The sequence below is a fragment of the Euphorbia lathyris genome, chromosome 9 (assembly GCF_963576675.1).
Source record: "Euphorbia lathyris chromosome 9, ddEupLath1.1, whole genome shotgun sequence".
NCBI lineage: Eukaryota > Viridiplantae > Streptophyta > Magnoliopsida > Malpighiales > Euphorbiaceae > Euphorbia > Euphorbia lathyris.
In genome coordinates this window covers 51,105,222-51,125,511 of record NC_088918.1, presented here as the reverse complement: position 1 = coordinate 51,125,511, position 20,290 = coordinate 51,105,222, and the positions used below count along the sequence as shown (strand labels likewise).

At 38.7% G+C, this 20,290-nt stretch overlaps 1 protein-coding gene across 1 annotated transcript; it reads right to left on the bottom strand.

The window, feature by feature from the left end:
- Positions 1–5,249: 5,249 nt before the first annotated feature.
- LOC136206588 (protein trichome birefringence-like 3) lies at positions 5,250–7,001 on the bottom strand. The gene is made up of 4 exons (XM_065997699.1): positions 6,825–7,001; positions 6,338–6,575; positions 5,890–6,261; positions 5,250–5,812 (listed from the first exon to the last, which is right to left on the bottom strand). Exons 1-4 carry the CDS (start codon positions 6,973–6,975, stop codon positions 5,320–5,322), a joined length of 1,254 nt encoding a protein of 417 aa, XP_065853771.1. The 5' UTR covers positions 6,976–7,001; the 3' UTR covers positions 5,250–5,319.
- Between the last annotated feature and the right edge of the window lie 13,289 nt (positions 7,002–20,290).

Sequence of the window (20,290 nt, the reverse complement as noted above, 5' to 3'; positions counted from 1 at the left end):
TAAAGATAAAATAAGATAACAAACAAGCTAGCTGTCACCTACCAATTGCACTAATGACTAGAATAACCTTCATTTAAGATAAATAATGCATAGAGCACAAAGAAATAAAAAACTAACAGAATGACAGGACTTGGATAATTACATATACAGTCTTTTAACTTTATCCTTTCGCTTGTATGTGACAATACCCCATTCTTTACTACATTCTTGTCCCCAAGAATGAAAAAACGCAGAAAACTGAGCAGCAATGGTAGCGTGGTCCTCCTAGGTAGCAGCAATGGTAGCGTGGTCCTCCTAGGTAGCATCAATGGTAGGCATGCCCTGTCTTCGATAATAGCATTACGAGAATTCAAGACCTTGGCTGGTTGAATCACAAACTCTCCTGCCTCGGTGGGGGGCAAAGTAGTAAGAGGAGTAGCAGTAGAAGCATGTTTCTTCTTTAACAAGGACACATGAAACACATCATGTATTCTGCAAGTAGGTGGAAGAGAGAGTTTGTAGGCGACCTTACCAATGCGGGCAACAATCTGAAAGGGTCCATAATATCGAGTAGAAAAATTAAGGGAACTGCGCAGACCACTGTTTTCTAGCGATAAGGTTGCAGTTTTAGGTAAACCCAATCCCCCATGTTGAACTCTCTATCTGTGCGATGTAAATGAGCAAACTACTTCATCCTGTTCTGGGCAGCAGACAGACATTCCTTAATGTGCGAGTTAAGTTGAGTGCGTTCCTGTAACAAGTCTTCCACTGCTGCCACATTCGAAGAGCCTAATAGAAGAATGGGAAGTTGGGGAACAACTCCATATAATGCCTGAAAGGGAGACATCATAAGGGCACTGTGATAGGAAGAGTTGTACGAAAACTCTGCAAGGCTGAGCCACTTGGACCACTGCTTGGGATGGAGAAAACACATGGCACAAAAATAATTCTCCAGGCATTGGTTGAGGCGCTTAGATTGGCCATTTGTTTATGGATGATAGGCGCTACTGAAGTGGAGCTGAGTGCCTAATAATTTCATTAGTTCCTTCCAAAAAACCCCTGTGAAGATGCGATCTCTATCAGAAACGATTGATCTAGGCATCCCATAAAGTTTGAAGATGTTGTCCAAGAAGACCCTTGCTACTGTAGCTGCATTGAATGGATGAGACAGTCCAATGAAGTGTCCTGCTTTAGAGAAGCGATCAACCACTACTAGGATGGTGTCATAGCCATAGGACTTAGGTAACTTCTCAATAAAGTAAGTAGAATGGTCAGCCTTGCAGCGTTGACAAGTGTCACACTGAGCCACCCAAAGCAGTCACAAATTGAGAGAGATGTGGCCAATAAAAGTGTTGTTGAACCCTAGTGAGGGTACCTTTGATTCCATAATGACCTCCTGTGGGAGAATTATGACATTCCCTAATGACGTTGTGCCTCAATTCTGTAGAAGACCCAATGTAAAGTCTGGAATGAAATCAAAGAATGTCATTGGAATAAGAATATGAAGAATGTGACTGCGGTTGGATTGTGAACTGTTGAATTAGGGTAGAAGCTAACTCATCCTTCTTACACGAGGACTGGATGTCAGCCATCCAAGTAGGAATATTCACAGATATGGCTAACAACTGAGTCTGATATTGTTCTTCCCCTTCATGCTGCCTGGATAGGGCATCTGCAACTCGGTTTTCTACCCCCTTCTTATATTGAATTGTGTAATCAAGCCCTAATAGTTTAGAAATCCCCTTGTGTTGAAGATATATGTGCAACTTTTGCTCTAGGAGATGTTTTATACTCCCATGGTCTGTTTTTATGATGAACATAGTGTTCTCCAAATAGTGTCTCCACGTAGTGCAGGCTTGCAAGATGGCCAAAAGCTCTCTCTCATAGGCAGATAACCTCTGATTTTTAGGACTTAAACATTTGGAAAGGTAACAAAGGGGTCTCCCCTGCTGCATCAGAACTGCACCAATCCCTGTGCCACTAGCATCACACTCCAAAACAAATGGTTGGGAAAAATCAGGAAGGGCCAACACAGGGGCCTTGGTCATGATATCCTTAAGTTGATCAAAATCTTTCTGAGCCTCTATAGTCTACTTGAACCCATATTCTTTTCAATAATTCAGTGAGAGGCTTACTGATTGCACCATACCCCTTGATGAATCTTCTGTAGTAGCCTATGAGACCCAAAAACCCTCGTAATCCCTTCAAATTAGATGGATATGGCCATTTCTGCATTGGTATGATCTTAGTAGGATCAGTAGCAACCCCTTCAGCAGAGATAATGTGGCCCAGGTAAGCTACTTGGGAAGTGCCAAAATCACATTTGGACCCTTTAGCAAACAGTTGTTGGTTGGATAGGATTTGAAACACTAGTTCAAGGTGGAGCAAGTGCTCTTCCTCTAACTTGCTATAAACTAAAATGTCATAAAAAATACCAACACACATTTCCTGAGATATGGCTCAAATATCGTATTCATCAGTGACTGAAATGTGGCTGGGGCATTTATTAGGCCAAAGGGCATAACTAGGAATTCATAATGCCCTGTATGAGTCCTGAATGCTGTCTTATGAATATCTGCAAGTTTCATTCTGATTTGGTGGTATCCTGCCCTTAGATCCAGGTTAGAAAATACTCTAGCTCCCCTTAACTCATCGATCAACTCTTGAATGACAGGAATGGGAAACTTGTGCTTAACTGTAGCCTTATTCAACTCCCTGTAGCCTACACAAAACCTCCAAGTACCCTCTTTCTTCTTTACTAGGAGAACTGGTGTGGCATATGGGCTGTGACTAGGTTGTATCACTCCATTAGACAACATTTCCTTAACTAATTTCTCAATCTCATTCTTTTGATGATGAGAGTATCTATCAGGTCGGACATTAATGGGTTCAGTGGTGTTTTTTAGGTGGATGGCATGGTCATGTGACCTTTGAGGAGGTAAGGTTGTTGGTGGTTGAAAAATAGCTTGGTATTTGTCAATTAAGGGTTGATATGTTGTAGGTACCACTGGTGTATGGTCCGGTTGGGTTTATTTTTAAGGTTCCTCCATTTCAGAAACTGACATTAAGAATAGTCTAGAGGTAACTCCCTTCCACCCTTTGGAAACTAACCGGTTTATAGCCTTAAGGGACATGCTCTTAAACTTAGGCTCCCCTGTTAACCCCAATAACTCTAACTGTTTATTGTCTTTTTGAATCAACAACCTGTTGCCCTCAAAATAAAAGGTGATGGGAGTGTGACTCCTCATCCAATCCACACCTAAAATCAAGTCATAATCACCAAGTTCTAACACCCTAACAGGAAATACAAATTTAGTGTGGTGCATTGTCCAATAGAACTCATCACATTTTGCACTTACAGTGAGTTGTCTGCCATTTGCAATTGTTACTGCAACAGATTTGCCATTGAAAAGAGGAAGCCTTGTTGTGGTAGCCAACTTCTGGTCTATGAAGCTATGGGTACTTCCACTATCAATGAGGATCATAATTAGCCTTCTATGTGCCACTCCTTCGAGCCTTATGGTATTGTGATTAACTCCTCCATCAAGAGCATTAACAGATAAGGAAATAGGTTCAGCTTCCTCTTGCAGTTCTTCCCTGGAATTACAGTCTCTGTCCTCCATAATTTCCTCTTCTTCCTCAGGTCCTTCATCCATATTAATCATATGTAGTTTCTTTGTGGCATATTGGTGCCCTGGGAAATATTTATCTCCATATTTCCAACAAGCACCCATAGTTCTTTTGAAGGGTTGAGAGGTTATAGGTGGTTTAGGATTAGGATCTGGTGCTTTTGGTACCATGGCTAAAGAAGTTGATGGTTTATAAGTTGATATTGGGGCAGGGTTCCAGGTTTTTGAGGTAAGGTTTTTCACAACATCGATCAACTCCCTGACATGAGTTTAATGGAGCTTGGCATGTTTAATGGCTGTGAAGATCTCGGCAGGTTGGGTAGCCCTTACTGCAGACCTGATTTCAGGTTTTAACCCTGCGATGAAACTGCTAACATAATAAGATTGCACGAGGGATGGAAACTTCTTCTCCATCTTAAGCTTCAGGGCTTCAAAAAGCTCCTGATAGTGAGCAACTGTTGTTTCTTGCTTAAGTTGAGTCATCTCCTCCACCACATCACTCGTCTCAGTCTCCTAAAATCGCTTGCTAATTTCCTCAATAAACTCCTCCCAACTGGCCCTTTCATTCACCTGGATCTCGTTTTTGAACCATTTATCCGCCTTGCCTTGTAAGTATAGGCCTGCCAAGTCCTTCCTCTTCTCATGAACGACTTCAAATAACTGGAAGTATTTTTTGCACTTGCCAACCCAGTTCTCCACATCTGTTCCATCAAACTGAGGCAAATCACATCTGGGTAACATTTTGTTCAAATATGGTGGTTTCTAGGAGTTGTCTCCTAGCTGGAAAGAGTGAGGAGTGATCAGAATACCCTTGTTAAGGAAGGATGAGGAGTGATTACCAGCAGATGACCCTTCTGAGGAGGTTTGAACGAGTTTGGCCATTGCAACCATAAATTTGTTGAGTTCCAGCAGTGCTTGTTGGGTGGTAAGATGATCCTTCCTGTTTTGAACAAGATCCTGACTAAACAAGTCCATGCGTTGCTGCTGAGCATCGAGCCTATCCACCATTTGAATCTGCATGGTTTGCATCTGCTCTGCAGTAGACTCTCGAATTTCCACAATCTGGGCAGTAATCTCCTTAATTTGCTGATCGAAAATATCCATAGTGTCCTTTTGTGCTTTAATGGTTGCTCTGGTTTTCTTTTCAGCGTTAGTTTCCATACAAGTTGTGATGGCCAAGGACCATGAGCTCTGATACTAATGTCAGAACTTAGGATTCTGATAATAGAAGAAATTGATTTAGATGAGGAAAGAAAGGGAATTAGGAGGGAGAGAAGAAGATAGAAGAAGGGAATAATTCTTGATTAATTGCATAAGGTTTATGAGTACAAATTGTTCTCTAAATAGAGTACAATGAGGAGAAACGGTTACTAGTACAGCTGTGACATCACACAGCTGGCCCACAAGGCTAACAAACTCACTAAAGACAAAATAAGATAACAAACAAGCTAGCTGACTTGGATGATTACATATTCAGTCCTTTAACTTTATCCCTTCGCTTGTATGCGACAGACTTGACTATATTATTAAAATTAAGTTTCCAATACAAGTAGACACATTTTAAAGACATGTGAGTGTAGATTTATAACTTTAGCCAAAACAAACAATATGGAAGGTTAATATTTGTTTGTGAAGTTGAAGTAAACAATTAAAAAAATTGTTTATGTTTTTATGTATACAATTGATGATGAAGAAGTAACAAGTTATAAAGCTACAAATGTGCAAGAAATAATTGATTCCAAGTATCAGGAACACCTGGCAAACACCAGTGTATACAATCTGCATGGTGCAATGGATCATTCTTTTGTTCGTCTGTCAATAACTTGCCTCCAGTCTCAGTGTAAACAGATGTATGAGCATCAATTCTATACTCAGATAATTGAGTAATGTTGAGGATACTAACTGGAACTTTCATTTTTGCAGTTATACTAGCCACCACACTCATCATTCTCTTATCCGATCCACTTCCCCAATGTTTTCTCTTCCTTATTGGCTTTGTTTCGTTATAACATTTTATACCTTTCGTATTGTTCCAATCTTCGCTTCTAGTATGTGTAGGCGACATGGTGGTGAAGAACACACGAGTTTTGTTGGGATTAATGTTGGAGTCTACCCAATTGGCCCATGTTTTTAAGCCTATTTTATAAGCAATTGGTGTGTCTAATTCTTCATATCCTTCTTCTCCATTTGCAAATGAACCCCATCTGCATCCATTTTGTTAACTTTAGAATTAATTAAGGGAAAAGTTGAAATTGTATTTTATTAACTGAACTGAACTTACAGAGTTTTGAGACGGAGACCACTCATCCACCAAACATAAGTATTGAAGACAAGAATGTTTACTCCTGTCCAATGTTTGGCATGTTTCTCTATGGAATCCACTCTCATTATTCTTTTCTTTGGATCTCCTATTATTTTCATATCTGTATTCGATTCTATTAGAAATGGTGCCCAATAAAACTCTATGCTTGCTTCGTATTCCTTTGCTTTGAACACCGAATGACTTCTTCCCCTTTTCATTGATTTCTTATCTTCATCTATTATCCATTCCACCATACATACAAATGACTGCCATTGTCCTCTTTGCAGCGAATCCCCTACGAACATCAACCTCTTTCCTCGGAGTTTCTTAAGTGCTACTTCTGGATTAAATCTACATTATGCATATATGCACTTATTAATTACAATTACAATTACAATTACTCTTTTTTCTTTCTTCAATTCATTACCTTGGCAAACTACAGTCATCCGGCTGCCATTCCCACCGCAGATAATCGGAATCTCGCCTCCCATTTTTAACGCAAGACACTTGCCTATCTAAATAGGGGCAGCTTCTGTCTGTGTATAAAGGCTTCAGTGTTTTGTTGAACATCCACTTTCCACTATTAACACTGCATTCTTCTGGATCGAACTCGAATCTGTCATCCATTTCCCAACTTTTTATTTTCTCTTCTCCACTTTTATCTCCTGTTGTTGGATAAGAAATTCATATTATGCCATAATGAAAAAGTAAAGATAATTTATCCAAACTCCCATACAAAATTTACTAATTGAGCTAATTTTGCTGACAAACTAGTGTTAATTGAATTCTCATAAGCTCTACCAGTTTTGACATGATTTTGAAGTCTAACATCACAATCACAAGCTAAGCTAATTATAAACATGAAATTTGAATAACCCAAAAAGAAGATGAAAAAGAAATATAAGCTTACTTACTTGAGTTATGAGCAGAGTTAGTCTTATTAGGACAAGATTTAAGGTTGAAAAGGGAAGTGGAAGTGTGTGCATATAAGAAGAGAGAAAGAAATGCAAAAGCAGAAACCAGAAGAACGATAATGGGAAGGGGAAGGGGTAGCTTTGGTTTCATTGTTAGCTCAATTCGATAATAGTTGAAGCCTGGCTAAGCTAAATTAATAAGAAAGTAGATTTCAAAAGGTGATATATTTTATATTATGAGAGTTTTGAGTAAGAGTAAAGCTAAAGTCTTTTTTTAAATAAGTTGAGAAGGATACATCCTCAATCCTGCTGCTTGCTTTTCTAAATTATATCCCTAATCCTAAACCTAACCCTAACCACTGTCTCTCTATTACCATTACCATTTATTAGGTAGAGGGAAAAAGGCATTCTTGTTGTATAAGTGTCTTTTGGATCTCTTCCTTTTCATGCTCATAGTGTACCACCTTATATCGTCTTCAATAGAGATTCTTTTCAACTATAATTATTCTAACTATTTAACAACCCAATATTCTACCTTCATTTCTCCTCTTAACTATTATTTATCAATTTTTTAATAATATGTATCACATTTTCATATTATAACTTCTAATTCTATAGTTAGCTTAGGATTACTTACAAGGTAAAACCCACTTTTCATACATATATTCTTTAGTTACCGTTATAACAACAGATAAAATATATGGAAAGAAAGCCCCGGGTCATTAGAACAACAACAAATAATGATAACTCAGAAGATCATGCAAGAAGACAATAAGTAATTATGGGAACTCCTGCAAATTAAAAACCCTCCCGCACCGCACGTTGCTCCTGTGGAATCAGGCAGCACATGTGAAGTCTGCAACACCCTCCCTACAAGAGGACAACTCTCAAGCGAGCATGCCGCCATGAACATTCCACGAATGTTTAGGGTAACACGCAAAGCCCCAATCGAGCAAGGGAAAGATTGGGAGGCCAAGTTTCAAATATTCCTAGACAAGAGTGGAGCCATCGCGGAAAAGGTCACATCCAGCAAGACTCCGTTGGTCCAACACATCATCGAAGCCAGCTCCCCCCCCCCCCCCCCCCCCCCCCCAAAAAAAAAAACTAGAAAACTCTACGACTACCAAATTACACAAGCATAAAAGATAAGTTCGGAAATGAATGATGTAAAACAACGATTGAATGAGCCCCTATGGAGATATCTGGCTCGATTCCACCATATGCAATCCTAGATGAAACCAATAAACTTAAAGGTGGCCATCAACGCCTTAGCTAAGGGGACGGCCTACCAACCCTTAGGTAGAAATGCTACACAAATCATCCCCTTCATTCGTTATGACGAAAACATAAGGTCAGCAGATTATGAATAAAGAGAAAAAGGCAAAGCTAGGAATGAGTACTTTATCGCCTTCACAGAAAAGATGTTGGGAAATAGAACATCATAGGAGCAACGGAAAAACAAATTTTTTTTATTCCCTAATCACATAGGATCTGTTATGCGAATATGGAAGGAGATCTCGCTATGGAATAGGTAATTCATTGGCTCGACACCAAAAGTGCGTGGTGGGAGAGTAGGTGGTGCCTATGGTTTAGTACTTCATGCAGCCCTGGGATGAAGTGGGCCATCTTGGAGAACCGGTCAACTACCAAAAAGATAGAATCATAGCCACCTCGAGTCTTAGGCAAACCAATAACAAAGTCCATTGAGATGTTCTCTCATGGAGCATGCATAGGGTATCGTAGCAAGAGAGGTCGAGAGCAAGTCATGATTTGATTATACCACCCAAAGGTATCCATGTTGATCATATCCCTCACGGAACACTATCTAGAAGATAGGAAAACTTGATGAGAGCAGTTGGAGTCAAAGCCCTTATCACCAAGGAAAGCTATAGATCCCTTTTATGATAAATCGTCGTGCAAGCTTAGTCACCCGATGGAACCGACCGTACGAGCGAGAGATGAGTTGGGAGTTCCACGTATTAGCTTAGCACAGAAGTAGGGAATCAAGGCGACCAGAATCGTTATTTAATATCATAAAAGATTAAGCGTATGTTCTTAACTTCTATATTTGGGGATTAACGAAGAAAGTTATTAGAATATAAATAGGAATAGAGAGAAGAAAGTTAGCTAAATTTTCCTGGTTATTAACTTCTATATTTGGGGATTTTTTTTTCCTCTCTCTCAATTTATCTCGTTCACCATTGGTAAACTCAATTTTCTTTAATTTCTTTCTTGATATGGTATCAAAGCACGCTGCTGCGTAATTCATCTCTCCAGTCTTTTCTTAATATTTTCCATTAACGAATAAATTGCTTCAATTTCTTCTTACTTTATGTTCTTCATCTTTTGATTTTGAAATCAATCGTTCTTATTTTTTGATTCTATGATATCAATTGCGATTTTGTTTCATCTTGTAAGAGATGGCTAAAAGAACTAATGACTCTCAACATTCACATCCACGGAGAGCAAATGTACCGCCTCTGCTGTCGCCTCCACCAGAATATCCATCGATAAATCCAGCTAGCCATTACTATATATATCCAGGTGAAAATCTGGGCATAATGATAGTTGGACAACTTCTTGATGGCAGTAACTACCATTCGTGCAGTAGAGAGTTTCAACGCATTCTGCGTGCCAAGAACAAGCTTGTTTTTGTTGATGGATCTTTGCCAACTCTTGCCTTAACAAATCCTAATCGTGTAGAGCGGTGGAATACAATGATTTTCTCCTACATAACGAGATCAATGATTCCTTCCATAGCACAACATGTTCATTGGTTTGATTCTGCTAGTGATGTTTGGGAGAATTTGAAAAAGAGGTTTGCATAAGGTGATTCGCTTAAGATTGTTGAGTTACACGAACAATTATACAATTTTACTCAAGGATCTTTGAGCGTGACATAATTTTATACCAAACAAATGACCTTGTGGGAGGAATTGATGAACTACAGACCATTGCATGTTTCTTGTTGTGTTCCTCTATGTAAATGTGCTAAAATGTTAGATCATGCAAAGATCTATCAAGAACGGGATTCTGTATCCAATTTCTTAAAGGCTTAAACAATGAGTTTGCAGCTGCAATTAGTTAACATTTTTTTTTCTCTCTTTCTATTTATATTCTAATAACTGGTCGTTATAGTAAAAAGCCTAGTTTAGTATAATAGTTTTAGCAAAACTCACCGTTTTGGTTCATAATTATAATAGGAAGAGATAGCAAAAAGAGAGAAATAAGTGATAGAAACACACAAAGAAAGAAGAGAAGACAATATTTTTTTTAAAAAACATATAAAATAAAAAGGTTTTAAGTAAAAAATCTCATGGAGTTTAATCCTAGTCTTTGGAATTGATTGAAGGGCTCGGATAAAACTAACAAGACCTCTTATATTTAATCAAAACGGGAGAGGATCCTGATCCATATAAGTAGTGGCGGAACCAGGACCCCGAATGACCGGGGGCTCAAACATATCAATAAAAAAAAAATCAAAACGTTAAAAAAAAATCAAAATTAACTGTGCGGTTGACGGTAAATTTTCAAAGTCCAGCCCGTTAGAGCTGGACAATTTTTTTTTAGAAACTAGCATTGAACTAATTGAATATTAAATATGAATTCAAAAGTGTTATGAAAATAAAAATAAAGAGTCCATTTAAAAATAAAAACTTTTAAAAGAAAATGAGGTTGAAGGGAGTCGAACACATGACCTCTTAAATAAAAACAAGAATACATAACCATCTAATCTACCTTTAAACATTAATACAATACTACATGGAGTCAATATAATTCTCTCTAAAATGTTACGAGACACCGTTGTTGAAACACTTTTCCACGTGATTTTGATTTGACAAAATTATTTAAGTAAATGATAAAAAAATATTCTAACACATTAAATTTAAATGCTTTGATTTATTTACACTAATGTGTTTGTTCAATATTGAGTTTATTGATTTATAAGACATTAAGATAAAAAGCCTAAAGGCCCATAAGTGTAAGGCAAGCCCAAGTCAACAGATCAAGACCTCACGGCCCAAGAAGATAAAACGCAATCGTATCAAGTGAAACGACGACTCAACATGAAGAAGGATCGAGAAGCCTTCTAACAAAAGCTTCAAGAGGAAGCTACTGAGTTAAGCGATAATGCAGTCAGGTCAGCGGCAGAACAAAACCAACTTATAGACAAAGTATTTCTACTTTGGGTAAAGTTCAGAAGGCGCAGGAAGCTGTCTGGAAGATTTTGCCATAAATATCGAAACATTCTGTTTATCTGACGAAAAGCTGCTGAGCACTGCCGTAGACAGAAGATGCAAGAATCTCATTGGCCAACGACACTGAGCACGTCCTGAGTGACAACGACAGGAAGCCGTTAGCCTCCAACGGTTATTTCGAAATTCGAAATTACCGGTGCTTGAAGTGTCACTATATAAAGGCCTTTCAAATGCTTCATTCGATGCAGATCTTCAACTAGTCGAAACGCTGACCAAATTCATACTTGAAGTTCTGTGAGAAAAGCAAAGCAAAATATTACACCAATTTCCAATCATTGTGTAAAAGTCTAGAGTGATTTCATTCATCTAAAGTGTCTTAGCAATTGTTGTTTAGGACAAACACTTTATCATTTCTAGAAGAATAGAAAGGAGAAGCTGAGTACTCGGTTATAGTACTCAGCGGTAGTTATAGGAGTGAGTAGAGGTATAGAGGAAGATATTCTTGTATACTCAGCTTCTATTGTAAAAGGTTTCGTGCTCTACCTTTAAAGAGCTCAGTAGAGAATTCAAAAAGCTCGGAACGCGTTCCGGGGACTGGACGTAGGCGGAGAGGCCGAACCAGGATATGTCTGCTGAGTAACATATTTCTAACCCTTAAACTCCTTTATATATTGCTTGCTATAAAACTGAATAAGTAACGAACTAACTCACGCTGAGTTGAGTGCACTAAGAAGCTGAGTTCAGGAATAGACTCAAAGTGCTATCTCCTGACTCAAAGAAAGAAACAGTCTTAGTCACCAGTTGACTAAGCTTGTGTCTTAAAACTACTTAGCGCCGCTGTGTAAACCTTTTCTTAAGAAAAGAAGTCAGCCTTAACGGACAAAATTTTAATTAGTTCCTATCCCCCTCTTGGAACTAACATTGTCACGTTATACGGGACCAACAACCATTACTAAAAAAAAATTTCTCAATTCTCGGGCGGGCGGCCGGGGCTGGAGCCCCCCCAACCCTCCTGGTTCCGCCCCTGCATATAAGAATAATATAACTTGGGTTAATATACATATATGCCATTGTATTTGTCTATATTGTCACATATATCCCTATATCAAATAAACAGCTAAATATATCTTCGTAGTTTTCAAATGACATAAAAAATATCCCACATCACCTCCACCTCACCTGTCACCCCACCTATATCAAATAAACAGTCAAATATGACCTCGTAATTGTTAACGACAAACAAATATATCCTTAATAGTATGATGACTAGAGCAATATAATTATGCCAAATAAGCCAACCATTCGAATAAGGGTATATTCGTCAGTCATTAACAATTACGAGGATATATGTGGCTGTTTATTTAATATATGGACATATGTGACAAAACAGATAAATACAATGGCATATATGTATATCAACTCATATAGTTTTGTGTTTTAAAAGATAAAGTTTATATATAATATAAAAATATATTTTTTTAAATCAGAATTCCTATATATCTAGACTCGATTGCAACAGCTTTTGATATCCAAAAGATATCGGATTCTCCTAAAATTTGAGTACAAAATAATTTTGAGAATCATAATTTCAGGTATGGTTCCTAATATTGGGTTAAACAATATCACATGCATGACGTCATCACTATCTTCGCTACAGCCCAGACTCACGCATAACAAATGCCCAAAACGGTCCTGGCAGGACAGAAACAATTGATGCTGCATAAGTCTAAAGGAGCGGCGGTCCATCACCAAACGTCCAAGTCTTTAAAGTATCAACACAGCAAAGGACCTTATAGAATCCTACGAGATAAAAGATTCATCTCAGGATTCAGAATCCTTGAGGGATACAAAATCCTAACCTTGTAAGGATTTCTAAGGAGGTAACAAACCTTAAACCTAATCATGCACTATAAATACACATGTATAAGTACAAGGTCCGGTACGTTAACTACTATCTCTAAACTAATCCATTTCCTTCCATTCAGTCTTAGATCATAAACTGACTTAGGCATCAGAGCGAGTTTGCCGGACTCCAGCCCCATCTGACTTGCTTATTGTTTTACAGGCTCTAATATGACGTCTGATCGTCATCACAGCCGAGTCACGTGATTCAATTCAGGTAACAAGTTATCAGTTTCGAAAATTTAATTTCTTTAATTTGCATGATCAAAATTATCTTTAAGAAAATAATGACATATATTAGTTACTGGTTTATTTTTTTAATTAATTTTAATTAATCGGCTTGAAGTTGTTTATGTACTTTTTAGGTGTCCATCTTTTAATTAAAATATTATGCAGAAATTAGAATTCCAACTCGAAATTTAGTTTAAGCGATGAAAGGATTTTTTCCTTAGTAGTATCGTGATGTTACTTTTCTCAAATTAATTAACTAAAACATATTTGGATATATATTTTTTCCAATAAATTAAAAACAGTATCAATGATGTGATAGATAAAGTAAAATGACCCTGTACCTATATAAATATTGGTGCAAGGTGAGTGCAGCAAAAGTCAACAGAATCAAAATCACAGTTAGCACTGAAATTGAAAATAAGGATCATATGGGATTATAGTGGAACATATTTCATCATTAATGAACCAATGGTAAGGTAATCTTATATTATTCTATTATATATCTCAATCTGTTGTCCTAGATTTGATTTGATTAAAGGTGTGAAGGATGCTTTCGCTTCAAAAACGGATTTTGCCTAATAAGGTTTTTATCAAAGTACAAAGTTGCTTTCTAATATTAATGGAAGACTTACTGTACCAATCATGGAATTAATAATGATTATTTAGTTATGTTCTGCTGTATTACTTATTACTTAGCTTTAGCCACTCTCATTTTTCATTCTCTTTCAAGATAATAAGATGGAAACCTATTTCTCATATGAATCCGCTTTCTTCTCTCTATACAATAACAAAGCCTTAGTTCCGAAATGATTCGGGATCGGTTAACATGAACCATCATATAAAACCGTGAAATCAAGTCGTGTTAGCGACACAAATTCTCTCCATTCACTCTGCCATATCCACTACCATATTTTCCTCAATTCCCAATAAACTCATATCACTCTCGATCACCCTCCTCCAAGTTTGCTTAGGTGTTCCCCTACCCCTCACCACTACATCCCTTTGCCACTCTTCAGTCTAATAATGTAGAATCCTTGCCTTTCCATTCATTGATAATGTGATATATATACACAAGATATATGTGTGAACATGATAATTACAAATCAATTATATTCCTAAATTACAGCAGAAATATCCATATCTAATACACCCCCGTAGTCGAAACGGGAGGTGGTCGAACGTTGAGACTAGAGCGGAAGTCGTCGAAAAGAATTTGTGGTAGACCTTTGGTGAAAATATCTGCAATTTGATGACGAGAAGGAACATGAAGTACCCTAACCTCTCCTTTAGCAACCTTTTCTCGAACAAAATGTATATCCATCTCAATATGCTTGGTACGTTGGTGTTGTACAGGATTACCAGTGAGGTAAACTGCACTCACATTGTCACAATATACCAAGGTGGATTTACTAATAGGGCAATGAAGTTCAAGAAGAAGATTTCTAATCCAGCAAGTTTCAGATACGACATTAGCAACACCACGATACTCTGCTTCAGCACTAGAACGAGATAAAGTGGGTTGCCGCTTAGCAGACCAAGACAGAAGATTGTCACCAAGGAAAACACAATATCCTGAAGTAGAACGTCGAGTGTCAGGACATCCCCCCCAATCTGCATCTGTATAGGAGACCAAGGAATCTAGTGAAGAGGTTGTGAATGTAAGTCCGAACTCCAGGGTTCCTTTAACATATCGAAGAATCCGCTTGATAGCTGCCATATGAGACGTTTTGGGATCGTGCATGAATAAACAGACTTGCTGAACAGCATAACTGATGTCTGGGCGAGTGAGAGTCAAATACTGTAATGCACCAGCTAAACTTCGATACTCAGATGGATCATGATAAGCAGAACCAGATGAAGCATTCAGTTTTTGCTTAGTGTTAACAGGTGTTGTACAGGAATTTGCTGAAGAAAGACCGGCTTTAGAAATGATCTCAGTAGCATACTTCTTTTGAGACAGAAAAAGAGAGCCGGCGCTCCGAGTGACAGATATCCCTAAAAAATAACTCAATGGGCCAAGATCTTTCATAGCAAATTCGGAACTCAATTTGTTGATAATTGACTCTCGTAGAGCAGTGGAAGAAGTAGCTAGAACGATGTCATCCACATATAAGAGTAGATATGCCATCTCTGCTCCCCGACGAAAGACAAACAGTGAATGATCAGATTTACTGTGAGAAAAACCCATGGTAGACAAGAAAGAGGCAAACCGTTGGTACCACGCCCGTGGTGCCTGTTTGAGACCATAAAGAGACTTTTGAAGAAGGCATACATGATCTGGATAGTTGGGATCCCGAAATCCCAGTGGTTGATGCATATAAACAGTCTCATGAAGATCCCCATGAAGAAAAGCATTTTTTACATCCAGCTGATGTAGTGGCCAACCTTTAGAAAGTGCAATACTTAATACAGCTCGAATTGTTGCTGGCTTAACAACTGGACTGAAAGTATCACCACAGTCTACCCCAACAAGTTGATTCGCCCCATTTCCAACAAGTCTTGCTTTGTATCTTTCAAAAGATCCATCTGCATTAAATTTGTGCCTGAGAATCCACCAACTACGAAGAACATTAGCATTAGAAGGATGGGGTACGAGGACCCACGTCTTATTTTCAATAAGAGCCTTATATTCTTCAGTCATGGCTTGTTTCCAATTAGGGTCTTGTAAAGCAAGTGAGGGATTAGAAGGAATAGGAGAAATAGTGGTGGTGTGTAAGTTGAGCTTTCTTTGGGGTTTGAAAATTCCAAGTTTAGCTCGGGTTGTCATAGGGTGAGTCGGTTGGGTTGGGTTGGGTTGGCGTGTATAGGATCGGGAGAAGGCGGGGAAGTGGGCTGTTGTGGGGAGGTGAGCTGTTGTGGGGAATTTGTGTTTGGGCCGTGTTGAATTGGAGAAGGAAAGGGACTGTCGAGAGGAGAAGGGGGAAGTGCTGGGCTGTTTTGGGAAGATGGGTTGGGACTGTTGGGCCGTGGTGAAACTGGGCTTTGGTTAGGAGTGGACGCATTAGTGGGGAAGGGAATAATGGGTTGGGTAGGTGAGTTGGAAATAGAAGAAATGGGAGGGGAGGCCGAGACATGTTGAGTGGAAAATGGAAATTTGCTTTCATTGAAAATAACGTGACGAGATATAATTATTTTCCGCGCGGAGATGTCGTAACACTTATAGCCTCGATGATTGGATGGATATCCAAGAAACACACATGGAGAGGACCTAGGTTGAAGTTTATTTCTAGAGGAAGAAGGGACAAGTGGGTAACAAAGACAACCGAAAGTGCGTAAGTGAGTATAAGAAGGAGTACGATTGTAGAGAATTTGAGTCGGTGAAAGAAGACTAAGATTTTTGTGAGGGAGAATATTTAAAAGATAGGTCGCATGAGCAAGAGCATGAGGCCAGAAAGAATGAGAGCAAGAAGCATGTGTTAGAAGAGTGCGAATTATATTATTGATTGTTCGAATCGTTCGTTCAGATTTACAGTTTTGGGAGGAAGTATGTGGACATGAAAAACGGAATTGCATACCATTATTGTTAAAAAAATCATGAAAATGACTATTGTTATACTCACCACCATTATCACACTGAAAAGTTTTGATATCTTTTTCAAATTGAGTACGTACGTAATTTCGGAATGTGAGGAACACAGAAAAAACTTGAGATTTATTTGCTAAGGGAAAAGTCCACAGAAAATTAGAATAATCATCTAGGAAAAGAACATAATATCTATAGCCACTAGAACTTAGAACAGGAGATGTCCATATATCACTATGAATAATATCAAACGGCATTGATGACATATTTTTAGAAGCATAAAAAGGCAATTTAATATGTTTCCCAAGCACACAAGAATTGCAAATAGAAAAATCAACATTTTTAGGACAAGAAATAAAATTATTAGTTCGAAGATTGTCTAAAATTTGAGGACCAGGATGGCCCAATCTATTGTGCCAAACTGAAGGAGATAAAACAGAAGCATTTAAAGCATAAGAAGACTCTGAAGAGGAGGATGTGACTGGATATAAATCACCGGTGCTATTACATCTCATAATAGGGATCCCCGTGCGCAAGTCCTTCACAGAGAAACCAACAGGATCAAATTCAACGGACACATTATTATCAATAGCAAATTTCCGCACAGATATAAGGTTTTTGATTAATCTAGGGGCATGTAAAACATTGTTCAATTCTAGGGTTTTGTTGTTTGTTTTTAAGGATGCATTACCAAGACCGATAACAGGAATACAAGTGCCATTACCTACTACGATACTCGTGTTAGGACTCTTATTTAAATAAGATGTGAGTTTACCTCCATCCCCGCTCATGTGAGAAGTGGCGCCGGTGTCCATATGCCAAGGTTCTGCAGGTGGTGTGATTGTCAAGGTGTGCATAGCCGCCTCAATGTTTGTTGGAGTGTAATACTGGGCCAGATGGGCCTGCGGATGGGCTCCCAATATGCCTGGCTGGACTGCAGAAGAATTGTTATTAAAAACAGGCCCGCGAGTTGCACCATGAGTTGCACCATGTGAAGAATTGGGCCAAGAAGGATAAGGACATGGGGGATAGGCCCATTGGGGCGCCTGTCCAGTCCATGGCCCGTACCCCCATGGCTGTTGTAAAGAAACAGCCCCTGACCAGCGAGGACCGCTATTTTGCTGCCATCGTCCGCCTCTGCCCCGTCCGCCTCTGCCACGGCGATAATAACCCCGGCCACCGCGAGCAGCGCCAGAATTTTGAGGGAAAGAAGGCCGAACGTGATTTGAATATGGAGGAGCTTGATTCGACGGGGACTGTTGGGCGATAGTAACGGCGGCAATTTCAGATCCGACGGTGGCGGCTGTGCGTTTTTTACGGGCAGATTCTTCCAATAATAACATGGACCTTGCCTTTGTGAAATTGGGCAGAATGTCATTGTGGCGAATTTGTGTTCCGATTGTCTCGTAGGCGTCAGTGAGCCCCGAAATTAATTGAAGAACGAGACGATCGTTGGATACGGCAGCCCCGACGTTGCTTAATTGGTCCGAGAGGGACTTCAAATGTTGGCAGTAGGCAGAGATATCATCAAAATTTTCAAGTCTAGCATTGGACAGTTCTTGTTGTAAATAAAGGGCTCTTGAATTTTTATTATCGGAGAATTGTTGTTCTAGGAGTTTCCAAGCGTCGGCGGCTGTTAAATTTGGTCCGATGATACTGTTGAGAAGGTCTGAAGATATGGTTCCATAAATCCATTGCAACACGATGGCATCAACACGAGACCATAAACCTGGATTCTTTGCTTTCATAACCGAAGAAGAGGTTTCCGATTTATCGTCGGTTTCAGGAAGGATATGATCAAGAACTTGAAAAGCACGGGCATGTGTTTTAAAAAGTTCAGCCCAAGTGGTATAGAGGCCTTTGCCGGATTCGAGAGGATCACGAATAAAGGAGGTAATGTTGATAATGGAGAGGGCCGGATGAGTTGGTGCGGCGGCGGCACCATTGTTTTGTTCATTGTTTGGCATGGTGGCAGTAGAGTTTTTAGGGATGAAGAACGGCAGAATGAGGAAGAGAGAAAGAAGAGATTTGGGTGGGATTAGGGAGAGAAATTTTAGGAGAGAGTTTTTAGGAAAGAAATTAGGCTCATGATACCATAATAATGTAGAATCCTTGCCTTTCCATTCATTGATAATGTGATATATATACACAAGATATATGTGTGAACATGATAATTACAAATCAATTATATTCCTAAATTACAGCAGAAATATCCATATCTAATACAGTCCTCCTAACCGACGCATTAAGCGCTCTTCGTCTTACATGGTCAAACCACCTTAATCGGTTTTCCCTCATTTTATTCTCAATAGAGGTAACCCTTACTTTTGTCCTAATTATTTCATTACTCACCGGATCCTTTCTCGTATGACCACACATCCATCTCAACATACGCATCTCCGCCATTGACATCTTATGAATGTGACAGTGTTTCACTGCCCAACACTCCGTACCATATAACAATGCTGGTCTGATTGCCGTGCGGTAGAATTTTCCCTTCAATCTATTAGGCATGTCGGGGTCACAAAGGAAACACGTAGCACTCTTCCACTTCGTCCAACCAGATTTAATCCTATGAGCAACATCTCCATCTACTTCTCCATCCGTTTGGATAATAGATCCTAAATACCAAAAGCAATGATGCTTGAACAACTCTCCCATCTAGGGTGATTGTCCCTGCCTCCCTACTCCTATCGCCGCTAAACTTACACTCCAAAAATTCTGTCTTACTTCGGCTCAACTTAAAGCCTCCAGATTCTAAAGTTTGTCTCCATAGTTCCAACTTCCTCTCCACGCCTTCTTTCGTCTCATCAACCAACACAATATCATCTGCAAACAACATGCACCATGGTATACCATCTTGAAGTGAACTCGTTAGTGCAGAACCTTGATGCACTCCAATCGTAATAGGGAACTCTTCAGTCTTCCCAACACTGGTACGTACACTCATGCATGCTCCCTCATACATATCCTTTATGATGTCAATATATTTTCGCGAAATGCTTTCTCTCTATATATATTTTAAATTCATCTAATTTTAAGCAATTTACAACGTAATTTAAATTAGGGAAAATTACACAGAAATTCATGTTTTAAAAACAATTTACAACTCTGTCAAATCGTAATTTTAGATTATGTCAAACTAGTAAAATCAATACTTTTAATCTATGAAATTTTTTTTAGGGTTTATGATTTATGAATTGGAGTCGAGATTTTTTAAATTATGGTGTAAAATCATAATATATAAAGAATAATGACATATTAAGAATTAAGTTTTATGATATGACTTAGTTGTAATTTTGTACTTAATTGTGATATTCATGTAAATGACCTTTTAAATTAACTCAAAGTGATGAGACATTTGGGCCAGGGCCAAATCAATGCTTAATCACAGTTGACCAAGGGTCAAGGGCAATTTAGACTTATTATTCCTAGCCAAAGTTTATAAAAGGGATCAGGTGACATACGGGGATCATATATATATATATATATATATATATATATATATATATATATATATATATCCCAGTGCAAGTCAACCGAATCTAGTGTATCGTTCAGTCTCAACACCTTATCATTTGGTGTGATGAGAATGGATAGATTAACACTGC

What these genes read in the sequence shown, in the direction of transcription:
- LOC136206588 (XM_065997699.1), bottom strand. Translation starts at nt 6,975, where the DNA reads ATGAAACCAAAGCTACCCCTTCCCCTTCCCATTATCGTTCTTCTGGTT. An exon ending in TAACTCTGCTCATAACTCAA is followed by an intron (nt 6,576 to 6,824) that starts GTAAGTAAGCTT and finishes ATCCAACAACAG; the next exon opens with GAGATAAAAGTGGAGAAGAG. An exon ending in GGTCTCCGTCTCAAAACTCT is followed by an intron (nt 5,813 to 5,889) that starts GTAAGTTCAGTT and finishes AAATGGATGCAG; the next exon opens with ATGGGGTTCATTTGCAAATG.